Source organism: Chinchilla lanigera, unplaced genomic scaffold, assembly GCF_000276665.1.
Source record: "Chinchilla lanigera isolate Chin_1 unplaced genomic scaffold, ChiLan1.0 scaffold00104, whole genome shotgun sequence".
In the NCBI taxonomy this organism is placed as follows: domain Eukaryota; kingdom Metazoa; phylum Chordata; class Mammalia; order Rodentia; family Chinchillidae; genus Chinchilla; species Chinchilla lanigera.
The window spans coordinates 3,904,761-3,927,218 of record NW_004955505.1 but is presented as its reverse complement, the minus strand read 5'-3'; the positions used below and the strand labels follow the sequence as shown (position 1 = coordinate 3,927,218).

The following is a 22,458-nucleotide window of genomic DNA, read 5'->3' as shown; positions in this document are numbered from 1 at the left end:
CCTTTCTGTTACCATGGAAACCAAAAATGTATATAACCTGGGAACAAAGACAGGTCCATGCCCCACTTCCCTGACTTGCAAGTCAGGATGAGAGGTGACGTGTCTAAACTAAAACTCTGTCTGTTGTCTTTGGTCTCTTGAGGAATACAGCCTGAATTTTTGCCATAACAGGGTGAGCTTTTCAGAGGTGACTGAATCTAGTGTGTGTAATGCTGGGATTAAGGGTGTGTGGTCAGTTCACGGATTGGTTTGGCACCGCACTCATCCACACAGCCTAGATATAAAAGGGGCAGAAAGACACTGTTAAGGTCTGTTGTTGATTTTGCTGCATTCTGCCCACCGTGAACTTTTCTCTACACTGCCACCCTGCCCTGGAGCCAGCTGATTTTGGACTGAAATTGCTACAGACTGTGGACTCAATACAAATTTCCACCCTTAATTTTGGGCGTTGGATATTTTGTCTCAACAATAAGAGAAAAGTAACTAAGACAGATCCCCACTAGAATATGGGCACCACTACCTGAAGGTACTATTGGGTTCATTATAGGTAAAGAAATCTAAATTTACAAGGTATAACTCTGGTGGCTGAAGTAATTGACTCTGAGTATGAGAGAGAAATCCAAGTTGTGTCTCATTCAATGGACACTTGTTTTTTGAACTGGGTGGCTATGTTGCTCAATTGACAGTCGTATGTTAGAGTTCCCCACAACACAATAAAGAAAGCAACACGATAAAGAAAGCAACACAATAAAGAAAGGAGGGAGGCTTTGGCAATACTCCAAGAAGAGAAATTTATTTTACCCGAGAAATAAATGAAAAAAGGCCCGTCTACAGCATGATGATCAAAGGGAAATACTTTCAGGGTCTGCTGGATACTGGATCCAGTGTGCCTGTCATGGCCATTGAGCAATTGTCTCCTCTCTGGCTTACAAAGGCTGCTGTCACCTCCTTAGTGGGACAAGGGTCACCTCAGCAGTTGTTACCACCTATGGTAACTCCCTTCCCCTACTCAGGACCAGAAAATCAGACCAGGGCTTTTTAAACTTATGTGGCTCCCATACTAGTAAATTTATGAGGGAGAGATCTTTTAAGAGAATGGAAAATTATGCTAATGAACCCATTGTGGCAAAAAAAAGTTTGAAAAAGATAGGCTATCAGTCAGGGTTTGATCTAGGAAAATCATGTACAAGCCATCCTCATCTGTTATCAGTCACTCCTGAATTAAATTGTGCAGTGATAGGTTATCAGTCTTTGTGATGGAGACCATTGATGCTCCTCCCACCAAGATCACCTTGCCACTCCAATGGAAGACAGACACCCCAGTCTGGGTGGATCAGTGCCCCTAAATAAAGAGAAGCTAAGGCATTTACATTTTCTAGCACAAGAACAAATTCAATTAGGGCGCTTAGAACAGTCTACCAGCCATTAGAACATACCTGTGTTTGTAATTCCAAAGAAATCTAGAAAGTGGAGGTTGTTACAGGATGTAAGGGCTATAAATCCCTGCTTATAGCCAGTGGGGGCCTTGCAGCCTGGCTTCTCATCCCCTATGGCTGTCCCTGAGAAAGGCCATTAATTATCATTGACCATCAGCGTTGCTTTTTCACAGTTTCTTTACATCCTCCTGATTGCCAGTATATTGCTTTCTATGTATCTAGCTTCAACTTCAAAGAGCCTATGAATAGATATCAGTGGATAGTTTGCCTCAAGGGAAGATGAATAGTCCTACTTTGTCTCAGCATTTTGTAAATAAAGCCTTGTGATCTGCCCCAAAGAAATATCATCAAGCTTATAATATTATTCATTATATATTCTTTATATATATTATTCATTATGTATATTCATTATATAGTACATATTCATTATCTATATTATTCATTATATATATTCTTATTAATATTATTCATTATATGGATGACATTTTGTTGTCCACGACCTCAGAAGCACAACTGCACTCTTTGTTATATCAGAGGGACCTTAAAAATCATGGTCTTCACTGGAGATTGGTCTGTCCTCTGAAGTGGAGGCCCCAGAGCTCAGACCCAGCCTACCAGTTAGTCCAACAGGAATGAGGGGGCCTGGGGCATACTCTGCCTTCTCCCTATGACCAGACTGTCATCTCCATGGAGGAGCCCCAGGTAATCATAACTATAGAGGAAAAAGAAAGCCTGTTGCTAGACACAGGTGCAAGTCTCTCGGTCCTTCTTTTCAATCCTGGCCTTCCTTCCAGCCATCATACCTCAGTGAAAGGAGTCACTGGTGAGGAGGTAATATGCTATTTTCCACAATCCTTAGGCTGCAACTACTTGTTAGATCTTTCTTGCATATCTCTGTCTTCCTGAGAAACCCCTCTGAAGATACCACCGTGTATTACAGCAGCCATTGATGTTTTCCTACTAATCTGTCCATAATTCTGTAATATTTGTATTGTTCCTATGCTATTTCATAAATGGGTGTATGTTTATTACTATGTGTTTCCTACAACAACCAGTGAGAATAGTCAATGATTATTCAATTGGTCACTCACATATAGCTCTATTTATGTTCTTTAGAAACCACTTTGAAGATATCAAAGTATAGTACAACAACAATTGATAATCTCCTACCACTTTTGTCTGTGACTCACTATTATCTGTCTATGTGTTTTCTTGAGAAACTATCTTGTAGATAACAATACGTAAAACAACACTCATAATTTCCTAAAAAAAAAAAAAAAAAATCATGGTCTTTGCATAGCTCCTGTTAAAGTACAGTCCTCTAGCCTTTATGTTATGGAATAGACAGTGAGCCCTCAAAAGGTTAGACATAGGTGTCTTGGTTACTTTTCTCTCATTGCTTAGACAAAATACCCAACGCCCAAAATGAAGGAAGGAAAGGTTTATTTAGCTTACAGTTTGTGGAGGTTTCAGTCCATACTTGGCTGGCTCGGAGGCAGAAGGTAGCAAAGCAACAAGAGCAAAGAGGGGAATGACAGCCGAACAGCAAAGCAGCCAGAGCAAAAGGAAGGAATGGTGGCAAGCAGCCTCTTTCCCTCCCTTACATTGTAAACAGGCTCCCCCACCTCAGGGGTGTGCAGCTGTCACATAATCTCCATGCCCTCCTCTTCCACAGGCTCAGGATGTATACAAAGTAAGCACCCTGGCTTCCTGCTGAGTCACTTAGCCAAACCTCTAGACTCCCCAAGTTGACACAATGTATCAACCATAACAATAGGACAAGATTGTTCAACTGTAAATGACTTCCAAATTTTACTGGGAGATATAAATTAGATTCCTTTAAAATTAGGTATTACTACATATCAGTTAGAATGTCTATATAACATTCTACAAAGTTTTCATCAGATTAATTCACCTTTACAATTGACTCCTGAAGCACAGGAAGAATTATAGTGGGTATAAAAAATGTTACAGGATGACAAGTATATAGGATAAATTATCATCAGCCCCATATTTTATGTTTTAGATACTCCCCACTCTCTTCCTGGGCCCTTAGGACAGTTTTATAACTCTCAGTTATTTCCATTGAATAGTTATAACTTCCTATCCAGATAATAAAACTTTGCTGTTATTTACTGAATGAATGGAAAAAATTGTGACAGCTGAGAGAAATCATTGCAATCAGTTATTTGGCAATGACCATTCTCAGATCATTTTACTTTTTTTTTTTCATTTTACTTTTAGAAGTATCTCAACATGCAAATTTATTGCAGCAAGCTATTTATTGGCAAGTTGCTTTTGCTGATTTCAGAGGACAAATTCATAACCCTTTCCCTAATGATCCTATTTTCAGTTTTTCTCTGAAACATCCCTGTGTCATTCCCAAATTACACAATTAAACCCCATTTCTGATACACAAACTTATTTTACAGATGGCTCTACAACCTCAAGTTATTCTATTTCAGCTTCTGCAACTACAAAAACAGAAAAGGGGAACTCCTGGGGACCAGGCTGTGTAAGGATTAAGAGCATGAGCGACGTCCTGAGGCCCGTGCTGTCTTGCTTTGGAGTGGGAAATTATGTAGATAGCTGCATGTTTTCTGGCTGTGTGGGGAAACTCATAAGCACAGTGCTCTCAGGGCAAGATCCACCGAGGACCCCAGAAAGTAAGCAAGCCCCGATATCCTGCGCGGTCACGCTGGTGTGGGGTAGGACTTGTGTGGGGTAGGACTTTGCCCCTTCCCTCTTCACCTCTCCTGAAGTAAGCTTGTTCCTTGTTTTTCAAAATCTCCTTCCACTCTGTCAGAAATGACACCCAGCCCCACCTCCCTGTGCTTTTTGCTAGCTAATAAAGGTGAACTGACTGGATGGTGACAGGTTTGTTCACTAGAAGCAAGTGTCCTCTTGTTCCTCCCATCTTAGAATTTTGCCTTTTGCCTTTCTGTCTTCCTTGTGAACCCCCAATAGGTATCTGAGTGTCTAATTAGCTCCCAGCATAAGACACCTCTGAAACAAGAAATTTAGGGTCCACACAGCCAAAAAGTATATTGTGCTGCTCAGCACTAACCTTGACCCAAACCCAGTCCCAAACCCTGAATGTAACAACATATTTCTAACATCCTCATCCCAAAGTCCTTGCATACTCAACCCTTCCATTTATTCTTTAATTTGGGGCTTTGTCTCTACCTTCCTCATTCTGTTCACTCCTTTTGAGGGATTGCCCCTTGAAAATGCTAATCTCATATAATCATGTTCAAATCTTAAATCCCATTCCGTTTTTAAGACCTCCCACAAACTTGAACAACTGCTCTTGGTAGTGTGTCTCCACTAAGGTTCAGTTACCAGGTGCAAGTCAGTGTGGTCTGAAATATAGTCACAGTGTTTGCTTATTCTTTTCCTGTGCTTACCACTGTGTAGCCTGAAAACATCACACCACAGTGATGTACTTCACCCACGTTTATAGCAGCACAATTTGTCGTAGCTAAATCTTGGAAACAACCCAAATGCCCATCAACTGAGGAATAGACAAAAAAGATGTGGTGTTTTTATGCAATGGAGTACCACTCAGCTATAAAAAAAGATAAGCTCGAGGCTTTTATAGGTAAAGGATGCAACTGGAAACCATGCTCATAAGTGTAATAAATCAGAGCCGCGTATGTCAACATTGTATTGTCTCCCTAAGGCGAGAAACTGAAAGAGTAAATAAAATCTGAAAGGTACAACAGATATTGTGAAAGGTAAAGAACTGCTCAGAAGGAAAGAACACCTGGGATGAAAGAAAGGGAAAACAGAAGAAAGGAAGGAAAAAGAAATTATACATATACTCACATGCACACGATAGCTAAGCTAATTGTACTATTATTTTCTATCAGTTTATTGAAAGGAACCATTAATGCTTCATTTTTTGATCTATTTTGCATGCCTGTATTTGGTAATCTGAACAACTACTGTGAAGATAACAATATGCAATATAGGGGCTGGGGATTTAGCTCAGCAGCACAGCGCCTGCCTGGCAAGTGCAAGGTCATAAGTTCGATTCCCAGTACCGGAACTGCCCCCCCCCACAAAAAAATGCAATATAATGACTGCTGTTAATTTCCTCTTGTTTTGAAATTCTGTATTGCTTTTATTGTTTTTAAAATTCTCTTTAAAATTAAAAAAAAAGTACTAACAAGGACTTGAAAATGTTTCACTAGAGCTAAACACGATGGAAACAGTAATGTGAATACTACAGTTCAGAATGTCATAAATCTCAAAAATGAGCAGGGGCACTGTTTGTAGGTAAATGCCATTATTTTATAGAAACAAGTAAAAAACCAATATGAATAGAAGTATGAAAGTGGATATCTACAAACCAGCAATCTAGCTATTCTTTTTCAGTTATTTTTAAAGAAACTTTTGTCAAGTTTTAACATGAAGTTAGTGAGGTTTCATTTCAATCTCTAGCAAAATATTGGTAAGCTAATTGAATTTTTCATTACTAGAACCAACCAACATAATATAAAATTGAATAATTATTTTGTAAAGTCACAAAGTACCCAAATTACAGATATTTATTCAATGTTACATACCTTATTTATGAGAATATGCAATTCTCATTGTTATCAAAAGGTGTGTAAAAAACTGGTGTGAAGGTCCTGGATATATGCTTAGAGAGAAAGCAAAACGAGCCTCTGGCAAATTACACTGTCAGGTGACTGTTGGACACTGTGCAATGATAACAGCGTTTATAGTGAAAGAGGAATTACGGAAAGAGGTGTGCAGGGCTCAACACTGCTGATACCCCAACCAGTCACGCTTGACAAGGAAGGGGGCACTCTAATACGAGGACACAAACTGCTTTATTCCCAAAGATGGGTGGATGGGCAATCACACACCTCCTGATCTTATTTGGGAAAACTGAAAAAGAAAATGAATAAGTACTCAATGTTTAATGCCCCACTGTGCTGTGTAAAGATAATAATTGAATTCAATTAGGCTTTTGTTTTTTGGTTTTTTGGTTTTTTGTTTTTCTGTCTTTTTGAGACAGGGTCTCGCTATGCAGTTCAGGCCGGCCTTGAGCTCACTTCGTAGTCCAGGCTGGTCTCGAACTCACAAGGAGCCTCCTGCCTCAGCCTCCTGAGTGCTGGAATTACAGGTGTGCATCACCACGCCTGGGTACAGATGTGTATTTATCTCTTTATTCTCACTGTGGATTGCACTGTAAATGGTAGATTGGATTTGCTTATTGGAATTCCAATATCTTTCCCTGGGATTAGAACATATGTGGACTCCACTGGACCGCGATGAGGCCAGTGGACCCGGACTTCTGTAGTCTAGGCTGGGTTTGAACTTCCATCCTCCTCCCTCAGCCTCCGAAGTGCTGGGCTTACAGGCATGCAACTATGTGGTCTCCTGCTTTTCTCTTTCTATTGATAATCCTTCCCTATGCGATCTCAACCAGTCTCATGGCTTTATAATAACTATCTGCTATAAACTCCCAAATGTATACCTATATCTTTGTTTTCTATCCTGAACTCTGGACCCACATACCGATTGCCTTTTGACTTTTCCACTTGGATACTGAAAAAGCCTCTCAAATTTCACACTCCCTAAAGTCACTCTCCCCAAAACTCTGTTCCTCCTGCATTCTCACCATCCCAGCTGATGGCCTCACTATCCATCCTTTTGCTTCAGCCCCAAACCCATGGACCATCCCTGGGGACCTTCCTGAGTGGTTGTTTATTTCACTCCACTGTCTCCACAGGGAGGTACTGCAAACAGTATCCAAAGCAACTGTCCCTTGTTTATGCTTTTAAATCTATAAAATATACATATAGAAAGATGCAAAATATTGTTAGTGCAGACTCAATATCCAAGCATATGTACACACAGATACAAAAATGGGGCACAACATGCAAAAGAGTGATGCTGGATCCTCTGCTTCAGGTCATAGACAAGCATTAACCCAAATGGGTCAAAGCTCTAAGTGCAAAGCTCTGAGAAAACACAGGAGCACATCTTTGTGCCAGTGAATGTAGCAGGGAATTCTTCAGTATGACACAGAAAAACCACATGCAACAAAGGGGAAAAATAGGTAAGTTGTACTTTATCAAAATGTAAAACTTTTGTGCTTCATAGAAAAGGAACTCTGCTCTTACCTGTTACGGTGCTTTCTGCTCACTGCTGATTTTGACAGAGATAAATAGTTTTTTGTGAATGCATGTGTGTGATAGCCATTCTCTTGTTTTTTATTATATCACATATGCATGTATCCCTAAACAATATTGCTTATTTTTACCAGTCTTGAATTTATGTAAGTGGAACCTCACTATGTATATTTTTTTATGACTTGCTTCTTTTTGCTCAATGTGTTTGTGCAGTCCCTCTGTTCTGAAGAACATAACTGTGGCTCTATAGAGAATTTCATAACCTAGCATAATCAATACCATGATATACTCTTTACGTGTTATGGCTTATATCTACATATTCCCCCAAATCCTCATGCTCTCACAGGTGGGGCTTTTGGAAGGTAGCTGAGTCATGGATATATGATGATGTTTTAGGAAGTATGATATGGATTAAGGTTGTGTGATAACTAAATTAATTGATTGTTTTAGCATAGTTCTAGGTGTGGACAATGGGAAGCACACCCCCAGGTGTGGGTGGCACCATCCAATCAGCTCCTAGTCTGGGTGGGATAAAGGCTCATTGCTTAAGGCTCACTGGCTCTTGTCTGCCCTGCCATGGACTGTTTCTCCCCTGCTGTGAGGGGCTAACCAGTCTAGGAAGCCACTCTACCTGCTCTGAATCACTCAAAGTAAGCCTCTTCCATTCTTCACACTATAGCACAACTCACATCAATCCCCTTCCTTAAGCTTTCAGTATTCCATTTCATTTTGAAAAACATTCAAATTCAGACCATGTCATCAAGGTTTTATCTGACTTGGCCAGCTGGAAAATTCAGGACCAGACCAAACAGAAGACAACAGCACCAGAAGAACTTTGCAAGTTAACAATGCTTATTATACTGCGTATTGTTATCTTCCAAATATTTGCTTAGATTACAAGATATAGGCATGCAAAATTGACTAAACAATATAAGCACTAACTGCTCCTTTCAATGAACTAATAGCAATTAGTAGTACAATTGTTTTAGCTGTGCCCATGTTTATAACAGCACAGTTTGTAATAGCTAAATCTTGGAAATAACTCAAATGCCCATCAACCAAAGAATGGATAAAAAAAGATGTGGTATTTTTATACAATGGAGTACTACTCACCTATAAAGAAAGATAAACTTGAGGCTTTTATGGGTAAATGGATGCAACTAGAGACCATATTCATAAGTGAAATAAATCAGACTCACATGTGTAAACATCATAAGTCTCCCTAGCATGGAAAACTGAAAGAGTAAATAGGATCCAAAAGGTACAATAGACATTGTGAAAGAGAAAGAAACCGTTCTAAAGGCAACTTTATTATACTAGTGGGCCAATGGGACTCTCAGTTCCACATCACCAGCCCCTCTGATCTGAGGAACAATGTCATAGCCTCAGAGATGCCTTTCCTAACCACCCAGTAAAATACTCTTTCTCTTCTTGCCAGTCCTATCCCCACATACTCTTAGTTTTTGTTTGTTTTGTTTCTTGTGCTGGACTGTAAGATCTAGGAGGACATACAGTACTTCTTTACTGCTAGATCCTGCTGGATACAAAGTAGAAACTGAATATTTGTTTGATTGCATGAATGCAATTAATGGGACTTTAGAGTCTACCTGACAGAAATAACAGGTATTTTTCCATTGCAAATGATGAATAATTTTATGAGGTACAAATTATATGTTAAAAAATAAAATTAACAAGTGAATCAAATCAGACAAAGATAATGATTTAAAGTCTCAGCATCTTGGTGAAAAACTGAAGGCATCTCTCACTATTATGAAATTAAAATAATGGATTAATCCATTGATGCGGTCAGCACCTTCCATACAGGGGTCTTTGGGGCACACTTCATATTAAAATCATAGCTCCCTGTCAGGACCAGAAGAGGCAAGGGCTTCCAGCTTTTCCTAGCCTGAGGTATTGAACCACCTCTGCCCATCCTTTTTTTTTTTTTAATGGTGCTGGAGTTTGAATCCAGAGCCTCATACGTGGGAGGCAAGCACTTTACCACTGAGCTACATCACAGCCTCTTCCTATATCTTTGTAAACAACCCCTTTATACTATCTCCTTGCTTATCTGCTTTGTGACCACCCATCTGTTTCCTGTTGGTTCCTGTGTCATACATGGTATCCAGTCAACATTCAATCAAGCGTTTCTACTCAGTGGAAGATTTTAAAAATGCCTGTGAATCCATGCACTCGGGAACTATTGTTTCCAGTTTGGAATCTGACGTCATATTGTTGTTGTGGAGCTCCTTGAGAAGTGGCTCATCCATTAAATGTATTCTAGGTCCTTCTTTCCTCGAACAAAGAATTGGATGAGGCAAGCCAAAAGCGGTGCCAAAAGTTTATCTGAAAAGTGCTGGGGGATGGGGTAAGGGAAAAATTAGCTCTGTAGCATGAACCTGGGCTGAACAAAGAGAGGAAGGGATAAAATGAAAATAAAAATGCACTCTACATCAGATGCAGAGTGGGTTATTGCATGGAAGGGCGCGTGAAATTGCACATACTGCGTCCTGAGAATTATTTGGCGCTGTCCTGGGGTCTGTGATTGACAGGTCCCACTCATTTCCTCAGCCAGCTTTGCCACCCCCTATCTCCTACATCAGTTTTATAAACTAAAAAAAAATAGCCCATTTTATTTTGTCACAGGGATGAGGTAAGGATATACCACTTGGCGATAATTTACATGTGGCATGACAACAAAGTATTATTACAGACAGCAAAGCCAGAAATTAATATCCAGTCAGAGAGGGGTTGGGCCTTTGAGGAAGGAGGCACAAAAAGTAAAGACAACAGAATCGTGGCTGGAGGTGAATCTGCAGAAAGTCAGGCCTCAATCGCCAGGCCTGAGGACCTCTCCATAGATAAACAGCAGCTTGAGATTGTACGGTAATCGGCACCACCTCTTCAGTGGGCCCAGATAGCATCCGCCAGGTAGGTGGGCGCTGAATATCTGGACCCAAACTCCCCTCCCTTCTCCAAAGTGCCTTTGTTCCTTCCACGCACCCTTGCTTGGTGACCCATTTCTCTATTGGATCAGTAGTAACTAAGCAGCTATACTTGTAATCCTACAGGTTGATTGTAGTCTGACCCATACTGCACCCACATAGTAACTTTGCTGAATAGACTGCTCCTGGCCCTCCACTGGGGGACACCCTCCTTCCCACAAATTAGGAGCTGTTCTCCTCCTTATTTCCAATAAAACCTTCTTACCTTCGTCATTTGGCTCTCAGCTTCATTCTTTGATGTTCTGAGACCACAAACTCAGCACATTTGACATCTAACAGCTTGGGAGTTCTATTTCGCCTTATCAGTAGGGGCTCATCTGGCTTCACTCCATCCTCTTTGTATGAATGCATACAAACATATGTAAGCACATTCTTAACCATTTTATATGTATTTATATTTACTATGTATTTCTGTGTCTATACATATCATATATTACACTATAAATTATTATTATTATTATTATTATTAATTATTTTGGTACCCGGAATTGAACTCAGGACCTTGTGCTTGCCAGGCAGGCACTTATGCCACTGAGCTATATCCCTGGCCCCACACTACAAATTAATGGCCATTCTTTAAGAAATTTTGCTTATTATTCTTATATAACCTACTCTGAACAACAAACTATAGTAAAGTTTTCTTTACATGGCATCAATTGTAGGAAGTGGAGGACGATCAGAGGCAGAAGAAGCTAGTAAACTAGGTTCAACAAACAAAGAGGGGAGAAAGGAAAAAGGACAAGCTGCTTAGGCACTGAGCCATGACCACAAATCACTTGCCATACCCTAAAATGCCTCCATTCCTGATAACTGTGCATTCCAAGAGAAGCTGTCATTGACAGGAAATACTGAAAGGCTTTGCCTGCAGAGATAAACCACCAAAATGGGAACATCCTGTTTTCTTTGTCAAAATATAGGAATATCTTGTTCTTATCCAATAAATATTTTACCACCTTATTTGAACTTTTTTTTTTTTATTTTGGTTTTTTCTCCGGTACCGGGAACCGAACTCACGACCTTGCGCTTGCCAGGCAGGCGCTTTGCCGCTGAGCTAAATCCCCAGCCCCTCTTATTTGAACTTAAATTCCTATTATTCAATCTGATGAGATTTAACTTCTAAAAGCCTGATTTTCTTAAATTTCTAGTAAAAATGTTTCCCTCTGCTCATATTTGTCTCTGAATTTTATTTTGACAAGAGTTCCTGAATTGTCGGGGGCTATCACTGACTTTTTGTGGGAAGTCCTACAGTTGGATGTACCTAGGGTTGGCTACATGAGCGGTGACATGTGTAGTCACACAGGCCTTGCTCACCTTTGATTTAATGGTCTGTTATCACTATCATGAAACTCTGAGTAATTTTTTAAGGGGGCGGCCCTAAGTTATATTGCAGGCCCTGGAGAGACCATAAATTTCTCTCTTAGGCTCTCCCACAGAGTAGAAAGAGCATGGTCTTGGGACTCTGACAGGCCTTTTCACCTTCCTCTATAAAAAGCATGATACCAGGGCTGGGGATTTAGCTCAGCGGCAAAGCGCCTGCCTGGCAAGCGCAAGGTCGTGAGTTCGGTTCCCAGTACCGGAGGAAAAAAAAAAAAAAGCATGATACCTAAGACTTATTTGATGATTATATAAGCTTCTGTAAGTATTTCCCATGCTGACACTTCAGACACTCCATAAGTAATAGTTGGGAGCTGCCCCATTTGCCTTCTTGGAAGTACAGCTATACTAATGAGGAATATTTCTCTCCTCGGTATGAGCTTGACTGGAAGTTCTTCCAGGAAGGATTTCTTTTTTTAAATTTTTTTTTATTTAAAAAATTTTAAAAACTAACAAAACAACAATGGAGACAAAATCAAAACAACACAAAAGCAAAAAAAGATACATGACCTCAAAACAAAATGGTAGGCATTAACAATGGTTGTTATATTACATACTGTTATGTGCAACAAAGTTGCTCAGTCCACCAGACATAAGAATGTAAGATTGATCAAACAATCAAAGACCGTAACAGTTAAAAAAAAAAAAACAACACAACATTGGAAATGATGCAGAGCTTCACCATACAAGATGGTAGGAGTTCAGCAGTGGTTCTTACACTGCATATTGTTGTTTTCATATCAGTCATTCTGATTACCAGATTCAAGCATACCAAATTGGTCAAGAAAAAAGAAAATTTTAAGCGTTGACTTTGTCTTTCAATAAACCACAGACATCAGCAATATGCCTATTCCAGCTATCCTTGTATATACATATAAATTTTGCTTTTCATTAAAAAAACAACCAAAACAATAAAAACAAATACATAAACAAAATAGCATAGAGAACAATAAAAATGATACAAAACTTCAAAACATAGTGTAGAATATTAATAATGTTACATTGTATAATGTCATCTTCAAAATTCTTGCACATATAACTGGACATAGGCATGCAAGATTGATCAATTACACATTAATAGTTCCTTTCAATAAACCAACAGATATTAGTAGTACAATTCTCTTAGCTATCCTGTGTGTACATATACATATTTTTTTCCCTCTTCCTTCTTTCTTTTCCCTCTCCCTTCCTGCATCCCAGTTGCTCCTTCCTATTTGAGCAATTTCTTGTCCCTTTCACAATATCTATTGTGCCTTTCAGATTTTATTTACTCTTTCAGGTTCTTATAGTAGGGAGGAAATATGATGTTTACACATATGATCTGATTTATTTCGCTTATGAGTGTGGTCTCTAGTTGCATCCATTTACCTATAAAAGTCTCTAGTTTATCTTTCTTTGTAGCTGAATAGTACTCCATTAGGTAAAAACACATATATCACTGTGGTGTGATGTTTTCAGTAATTCTGGAAAAATACCCAAGAGGGGATTAGCTAAGTTGGATGGGACCTCTAATCTTAGTTTACTGAGGAATCTCCAAATTGATTTCTGCAGTGATTGCACCAGTCTACACTCCTACCAACAGTGGAGAAGAGTTCCTTTTTTCCCACAGCCCCTCCAGCATTTGTTAATGGTTGATTTCTTGATCATAGCCATTCTTTCTGGGGTGAGATGCAATTTCAGTGTTGTTTTAACTTGCATTTCTGAAATAACCAATGATGTTGAACATTTTTTCATGTATTTATTTGCCATTTGTATTTCTTCATGTGAGAAGTGTGTATTCATCTCAAATGCCCACTTTTGTATTAGGTCTTTAAATTTTAGGGGCCTGATTTTTAAAAAATTCTTCATATGTTCTACACAGGAGTCCTTTGTCTGCGGGACAGTTGGCTAAAATCTTTTCCTAATGCACAGGTTTTCTCTTCACCCTGTTGGTGATTTCTGTTGATGTGCAAAAACTTTTCAATAAGATGAGATCCCAGTGTTGATTCTTTGAAGTATTACCCGTGAAGTTTGGTTTTTGTTTATGAACTCTCTGCCTAACCCTGTTTATTCAAGATTTCCACCCACTTTCTCTTCCAGTAGATTTAGTGTTTCTCTTTTAATATTTAGATCTTTGATCCACTTGGACTTGAGTTTGGTGCATGGTAACAGACATAGGTCTAGTTTAAGTTTTTGGCATGTGGAGAGCCAGTTTTTCCAGTACCATATAATAAAGAGGCTATCTTTCTTCCAGTGAACATGTGTGGCCTCTTTGTTAAAGATTAGCTGGCTGAATGTGTTTATGGTTGTGTCTGCATCTTCTAGTCTGGGCCACTGCTCCTCAGGTGTTTTTTTTTTTTTTTTGCCAATACTATGTTGATTTTATCACAGTAGCTTTGTAGTATAATTTCAAGTCAGGGATTGTGATGCCACCTGACTGGTCTTTGTTGGCTCGGATTGCTTTTGCTATTCTGGGTCTCTTCTGGTTCCAGATGAATTTTGGAAATGTTTTCTCTAGATCTGTGAGGTATACTAATGGTGATTTAACTGGGATTGCATTGAGTCTGTATAACAAGTTGGGGAATATGGTCATTTTCATATGGTTGGTTCTTCCTATCCATGAGCAAGGAATATATTTTCATTTTCTGAAATCCCCTTTGATCTCCTTTCTCAGAATACTGTAGTCTCCATTGTATAGATCTTTTACTTCTTTTGTTTGGTTCCTATGCATTTCAATTTTTTGGATGCCATTGTGAAAGGTATGGTTTCCTTAATTTCTCTCTCAGTGTGCTTGTTCTTTGTGTACAAGAATGCTAGTGATTTTTGAATGACTTTGTATCCAGATATGCTCCCAAATTTGTTCATTAATTCTAGGAGTCTTCTGGTGGAGTTTTAGGGGTCTGCCATGTAGAGTACCATGTCATCTGTGAATAATGATAATTTCACTTCTTCCTTTCCTATCCTTATTCTTTTTATTTCTCTCTCTTGTCTAATTGCTGTGGCTAATGTTTCCAGAACTATGTTGAATAGGAGTGGTGACAGAGGACATCCTTGTCTTGTTCCTGATTTTAAAGTGAAAACTTTCAGTTTTGTCATTTAGTATGATGTTGGCTGTTGGTTTCTCACGGATGGCCTTGATCAGATTGAGGTAAAGACCATATATTTTTATTTTCTGTAGAGTTTTTATCATAAATGAGTGTTGGAATTTGTCAAAAGTTTTTTCTGCATCTATTGAGATGATCATGTGGTTTTGTCTTAAGCTCTGTTGATATGGTGTACTACTTTAACTGATTTGCTTATATTGAAGCATCCCTGCACCCCTAGGATGTATCCCACTTGGTCATGGTGTATAATCCTGTTGGAGATTTACTGATTTCTGTTTGCTAGTATTTTATTCAGCATCTTTGTATCTATGTTCATTAGAGTGATTAGACTGTAGTTTTCTTTTTTGGTTGGATCTTTCTCTGGTTTTGGTATCAGTATAATACTTTCCTCCAGAAATGAGTTAAGGAGAATTGCTTCCTTTTCAATTTCATTGAAGAGTTTAAGGAGAGCTGGCACTAAATCCTCTCTCAATTTCTTGTAGAATTCAGCTGTGAATCTATCAGGATGTGGACTTTTCTTTGTTGGTAGGTTTTTAATCATGTTTTCAATTTCATTAGTTGATATTGGGTTATTCAGGATTTTTATATCTTCTTGATTCAACTTTGATAATTCATACGTATTTAGGAATCTGTCCATTTCTTCTGTGTTTTCCATCCTATGGGAGCAAAGATTTTTAAAGTAGGTATTGATGATCTTCTAAATTTCTATATGCTCTGTAATGATTTCACCCTTTTCATTCCTTCTTGTCTGAATTTGAATTTTTTCTTTCCTTTTTTTGGTAAGGTTGGCTAGGGGTATATCAATTTTATTTATTCTTTCAAGGAACCAACTCTTTGATTCATTAATGTTTTGCATTGTTTTCTTAGTTCCAATTGGTTTAATTTCTGCCCTGAACTTTAGAATTTCCTCCCATCCTTGCACTCTGTGCTTGACTTTTTCTTCTTTTTCTAAAAGTTTGGTGTGCAGCATTAGGCTATGTATTTGTTCTCATTCTGTTTTCCTGATGTGTGAGTTCACCACTATAAACTTCCTTCTGAGGACTGCTTTCAGTGCATCACACAGATTCTGGTAAGTTGCATTTACATTTTTATTTGTTTGTACATATTGTTTAATTTCTTCTTTAATTTCATCTGCGACCCATTGGTTGCTTAGGAGGGTGTTATTTAATCAGATGTTTATGGAGTTTTTGTGGTTCCTTTTGACATTAATTTCCAATTTCATTGCACTATGGTCAGATAATATGCTTGGGATAATTTTAATTCCTTTGCATTTATTTAAGGATGTTCTATGGGCTGGTGTGTAATCTATTTTAGAGAACATCCCATGTGCAGCTGAGAAGAACATGTATTTTGATGTTGTTGGGTGGAACACTCTGTAAACATCTACTAAGTCCATTTGTTCACAAGTTTTGTTCTGTTCTGTTATTTCTTTGCTGATTTTTTTGTCCAGTTTACCTATCTCTTTGAGTCAATGGGGTGTTAATTTCCCCCATTACAATAGTATTATTAGTTATTTGGTTTTTCATGTCTATTACAGTTTGTCTTATATAGTTGGGTGCTCCCATATTTGGTACCTAAATATTTATGATTGTTATCTCTTCCTCTTGAAGTTTTCCCTGACAAGTATGTAGTAACTTTCTTTATGTCTTTGCATCATTCTTGGTTTGAAAGTTCACATTGTCTAGTATCAAAATAGCTACCCCTGCTTTTTTCTCGGTTCCTGTCACATGGAGAACTGTATTCCAAACTTTGACTTTCAGTCCATGAATTTCCTTTTGAGTTAAATGTGTTTCTTGTATACAGCATATTGCTGAATTTTGTTTCTTGATCCACTCTGCCAATCTGCTTCTTTTGATGGTGAATTGAGGCCATTGACATTAATAGTAAGAACTATTATGTGTTGGCTTAACTTTGTCATGTAATTTACCAACTGTTGATTTCCAACTTTTACTCTCTGTTTGATTGCTTACTCTGCTAGGTGGTTCCTTTCTATTGTTGCTCTTGAAATTGAGATAACTTTTATCTCTTTCTAGAATATCTTTTAGTAGTCTTTTTAGGGTCAGTTTGGTGCTTATGAACTCCTGCAGTTGTTCTTTGTCATGGACATATTTTATTTCTCCAGTAAATTTGAAAGATAGTTTTGTAGGCTACATCAGTCTGGGTTGGAAGTTGTTTTGTTTTAGAACCTGGAATACTTCACTTCAAGCTCTTATTAATTTGATGGTTTTTGGTGAGAAATCTGCCGTGATTCTGAAGGGTTTTCCTTTATAGGTGATCTGTTTCTTTTCTCTAACTCCTTTTAATATTCTGTGCGTTTGCTGAATTTCTGGGATCTTGATTATTATATGTCTGGGTGCAGTTTTATTTTGATTATGGCTAGTTGGAGTTCTATATACTTCACTTACTGCATGTCAGATTCTTTTTCCATACTTGGGAAATTTTCTGCTATTCTGCAAATAATCTTTTTACGTCATTTGTGTTGACTCCTGCTGTATCACTGATACCCATTAGTCTTAAATTGTTTCTCTTTGCATCATCTTGCAGCTGTTGAACTGATATTTCTTGGTTTCTTGTTATTTTTAAGAGATCTTTTCTTTCATGGTATTTAGCTGCAATGCTGTCTTCAAGATCTGACAGTCTACCTTCAGCTTCATTTAAGCAGTTTTGCCAGCTTTCTATGTAAGTTTTAATTTCCTGGATACCTCTTTCATGCATTCTAGCTTTTTCATAATTGTTCATTTAATGTTTCCATCATTTTTCTACGCTCATCATTTTATATCTATCTATCTATACCTATCTGTCTATCTATATCTTCTTTAGATGTGCTGAGAAATACTTTCATTATTGTTGTCATTTCATTTTTTATGAGAGATTATTTCTGATCTGATTTCTTCTGTAGCCTGATGGAGTTTGTTTTGTTTTGTTTTGTTTTTACTTCAGTGTTAGAGGCCACTACAAAGTGGCTCTGAGGTGGCTTTAATATTAACCAGTTGGTTTTCCATGTTTACTTGTGAGTTGTCTGAAGCTTAGGCACATTGTCTGAAGATAGACAGTTGAATCATAGTAAGCAAACCTCTGTGAGTCACTGGTCACCCTGAGGCCTGTATTGGCCTGAAGCTGTGACTCCTTACAGGACAAAATAAGGTCTGAGCTGAGGACATTTGGCTCCAACCCCAATGAACTACAAGGAGACTGCAGCTGCAGGCTCCACACTCCTACAACAAATACCAACCTAAAGATAAGGTAGTTCTCCTGACTGACATAATTTTCTACTTGGGAAAATTCTCCCAATGTGTTTTCTTGAGTATCTTCTTCCTTTGTTTGAAAACCAAATAAATATGGACTTCCCAGAGAAGTCTTTGTCTAAACTTAGAGAATATCAAAGCTGTTAGAGAATAAGACCCTTCTGGAGCCCTGAAATCATTTCAATTGTCTCATTTATTTAAGCCTTTGCTGTCTATTTGCTTGGGAGATTGTGGGCCTAATCAGCCTGCAATAACTTGGGGTTATTTAACCCGATACTTCAGTTGCAATCATTTCAGAGATTTCAGGTGTGTGACTTCCAAGTTCTCCTATGTTAATGTCTCCTTTACTTCTTCTGGATGGGGTGGAAGTCTGAGATTCCATTTTGCTCCTTTGCCCTGTCATTTTGGATGCTGGAAGTGAAGCGCTGATCCTCCCCATTCCCGGATAGTTCACCAAAGGACTCTAGGGTCCCTAGATTTCCTGAGTGCCAGGTTTGCCCCACAATGGCTGCAGGAGGAGGGAAACTGGATCCAGGATCCCCAGGCAGTTGATGGAGGGCATGGCTCAGATGAGAACTATGATGGTGGTGGGATGTTGAACAACATAAGAAGGTCAATGATCTTACAAAAGGGAGCTTGAGGTACAATCATCAAATTAAACAATCCCCATAGTTCACTTATGTGATCCTAGCTACACAGGAGGCTGAGGCAGGAAGCTCAAGTTCCAGGTCAGCCTGAGCAAGAAGTAGAGAGAAGAAATTCCAGCACACCTGTGATCCCAGCCCTCAAGAAGCTGAGGCAAGAGGATCATCTTGAGTTTGAGGACAACCTGGGCTACAGAGTAAGTAAAAGCCTGAATGACACAGCAAGACCTTGGCTTAAAAAAGAAAAATTCTGGAAGGAGTGTGCTGTTAGGAGCCACTGGAGCTGGTTATTGGTCAGACAGTCAAGCTACCTCAGTATTGAAAAAGGAATCCTGATGGACAATTACAGTTGTTATTTGCGAGGCAACATTACCCCCCCCCGTGATACTAACTTTGCAAGTGTATAAAATAAACACCCCTACAGTTAAAGTCAGTCCTCTTGCTCTTCGGGAAAGAGGTAACTCCACCTGACCCCAGCTCTTGTCTCTTGTCTTTATTTTTCTCATATCCACCGCTGTTTCTCTCTGGAGTACAATGAGAGACCAATGAGGTTTACTACATATGGCACCTGAACTGGATACCCAGTGAGAGAAAATAAGTGGGCAGTAGGTACACTTCCCAAGAGCATGCAACAGAGGTGGGGAAGTGCATTTGTGAAAGTTAGTATTCAGCACTGGAGTGAATGGTCTGGCACATCAGGTGTAAAGTGTGGGGATATATGTTCTCTAGGGCTAGAAGATACACAGGCTTCAAAGAAGCCAAAAGAGAAAGGGATATTAAAGTGTAAGCAGAGGCTCAAGACTTGGAGGGGTATATGTCTGTAGAAGTGTTTGTTGCATGTTTGACTCCTATATTTAATTTTCTGGATGTTGGTTTGGAGGGGTTTTGTGACCATAAAGGATTTGGCTCAGAACGTTATGTTAAAATCAAGTCTGGAGCCTAAGTGGGACATGGAGGGCAGAGAAAGGGCTCCACCAATAGAACCTGAGCCCTCTAGCCTGGTCCAATTTAAGAAGGAAGGAATGGTGGGGGACAAAAGGGACTTTTCCCCACAAGAGAGGTGTTTGCTCACAAACTCTGTCTCACAATGCTCCATGGAATTGACTGAGCCACAGGTGGTTATCCTGGCTTTTTCGGCTCAGAGGAATTTTGCTGCATCACAGATTGTAACTTCTGCCTTTCAGAGAGTAGAGCTGTTTTCTCTGTCTCTCTTGCAATTAGCATTAAAAGAAGCCAGACAGGTAGGGGAGCCCATGCAGGGTTTTCAACATGTCTACCTGTTACTGAAGTTCAAGTCCCCAAAAATCCAGGACAAGTTATATGTTGTTATAAAACTATACCTTTTAAAACTTTTTTTTTTTTTTTTTTTTTTTTTTTTTTTTTTTTTTTGGTTTTTCTCTGGTACCAGGAACTGAACTCACGACCTTGCGCTTGCCAGGCAGGCGCTTTTGCCGCTGAGCTAAATCCCCAGCCCCCCCTTTTAAAACTTTAAAAGAATTAAAACAAGCAGTTGCTACTTATGGTCCTACTGCTCCCTTTACTTTGAGTTTATTAGAAATTCTGGGACAACAGATTATGGCCCCAAATGATTGGAAAGGAGTAGCTAAAGCATGTTTAAGTCCAGGAGACTATTTAATGTGGAAAGGAAACTTCCTTGAGTATTGCACTGACCAGGCCACTTGGAACGCTATTCACAACATAGCCATTACAAAATTTATGCTAATTGGGGAAGGTGCCTTTGCTACCACAAGCAACTGACCTTTGAACTGCCAGCATAAGAACAAACCAAGATGGCTGCCGTGAGGGCTTGGAGGGAGCTTCCCTCTAAGGGAGAGGCAGCCCTCAATTTGGCTTCTATTCATCAGGGTCCTGAGGAAATTTTTCAGAATTCTGTGGTGTGCCTATTACAGGCTAGTTAGAGGATTATAAATAACACAGAAGCCAGCAAACCAGTAGTTCAGCAGCTAGCCTTTGAAAATGCAAATAAATGGTGTAAAGAGGCTTTAAGAGCCCACAAAAGGCGGGCCACACTGCTGGATATGATTCAGATCTGTGCAGATATTGGCCCCTCATATGTACAGGAAGCTACTTTGGCAGCAGCTGTTACTCAGGTTATTCATCCACAGCCTGGAGGAAAGGGTAGAAACAAGGCCATTTGTTTTCGTTGTGGAAATAAGGGGCACCTTGTCCGGAACTGCTCTGCTACACCTATAAGGGCAGCACAGCCATTATCTGTAGCTAAACCTTGCAGTCCTTGTACTAAGTGTCAGCGAGGGTATCACCGGAATAATCCGTATTGATCCAGAACTACTGGGAAAAGTCGGCCCTTTCTGGGAAACCCCTATTGGAGATTGCCTCAGCCCCATCAAATAATGGGGGCCGCCCAGATGGCTGCAAAGGGGGACGAGGTGCTGGGCGCATTCAGGTAAGTGGTCTGCACTCCCTCTTATCTCTTCCCCTAGGCGCAGGACCCAAGGGCTCCAATGTTTGGCATCTCCGTGGTGGGGAACACCCTCCTGCCTCGTTCTCTTCCACCAGGCTCCTCTGGGCCGGGCCCCTGTAGGCCCAGCTGCCGTGATGTGGGGGTTCAAGTGAACCAGCGATGTGACGCTGGGCACAGTGCACGCTCGGGCAGCTGACGCCGCTGCGCAGGGCCCAGGACCCAGGAGTCCCGGCCGCCCCACACCCTTCCCCGTGTGTTCCCACTGCCTCATTGGCTGCCTGGAGGAGGCCCCAGCGAGCACGCAGGGCCCTGTGGCACCAGAGGAGAATGAGGGGGCAGCAAGGAAGGCGTCCCCACCGCCAAAGCCTGCAGGAGCGACAGGAGGCTCGAACTGGTGAGGCAGCCCCACAGCCTACGCTGCAGAAGCCGGGGCGGCCCCTGGCGGCGGGGAGGGCTAGGGATTGTAGAGACACAACCCGCACCGTGCAGGAGAAATCGCTGCCCCATGCCGAGCCAAGCAAGAAGCACTTGCGCTTCCAGCATAAATATGGTTGTTATCACTGTAAGGACCGCAACATCCGCTGGGAGAATGCCCTCGTTTGGTGTATCCAGGGTACAAACAAGGTTTATTTTAAGCAGTTTTGCAGAATGTGTCAAAAATCTTACAACCCTTACCAAATGAAGGATATCACCTACCGAAGTTGTAAAAGAACTAAATGTTTCTGCCCAATAAGACTTCCCCGTGTGGACCCCAAACACTCCCATCGCAAGACCTATGTGAGAGGTGCAGGAGCAGGCGCCTGTCCTGGGATGGCACCAGTGCTTGGAATCTGGGCAAAAATAAGAGTATCCGGTGGCCAGAGCAAAAGCGACGGCCAGCACGCGCAGAAGCTGGGCACATCCCCCGTGGCTACAGAGGCGATAACCACAGAGCCGCGTGTGGAGGATGCGCAGGCAGTGGAGCCCTTCCTGATAATAAAGCAGCACTGTTGGGGCCCTGCCTGCAACTTGCTGGACCCCAAGGCGATAAAATGGAAGCTACAGCCAGTTACCGCCCGAGCCTGAAGTGGCAGCGCTGC

At 40.3% G+C, this 22,458-nt stretch overlaps 1 protein-coding gene across 1 annotated transcript in view; it reads left to right on the top strand.

Moving 5' to 3' along the window:
- LOC102029420 overlaps nt 1-22,444 on the top strand; it is a 36,942-nt gene extending 14,498 nt beyond the window's left edge. The window contains 2 exon segments of the mRNA XM_013505921.1: nt 21,242-21,361; nt 21,557-22,444. Coding sequence (XP_013361375.1) covers nt 21,242-21,361; nt 21,557-22,444 — 1,008 coding nt within the window.
- The last annotated feature ends 14 nt before the right edge of the window (nt 22,445-22,458 follow it).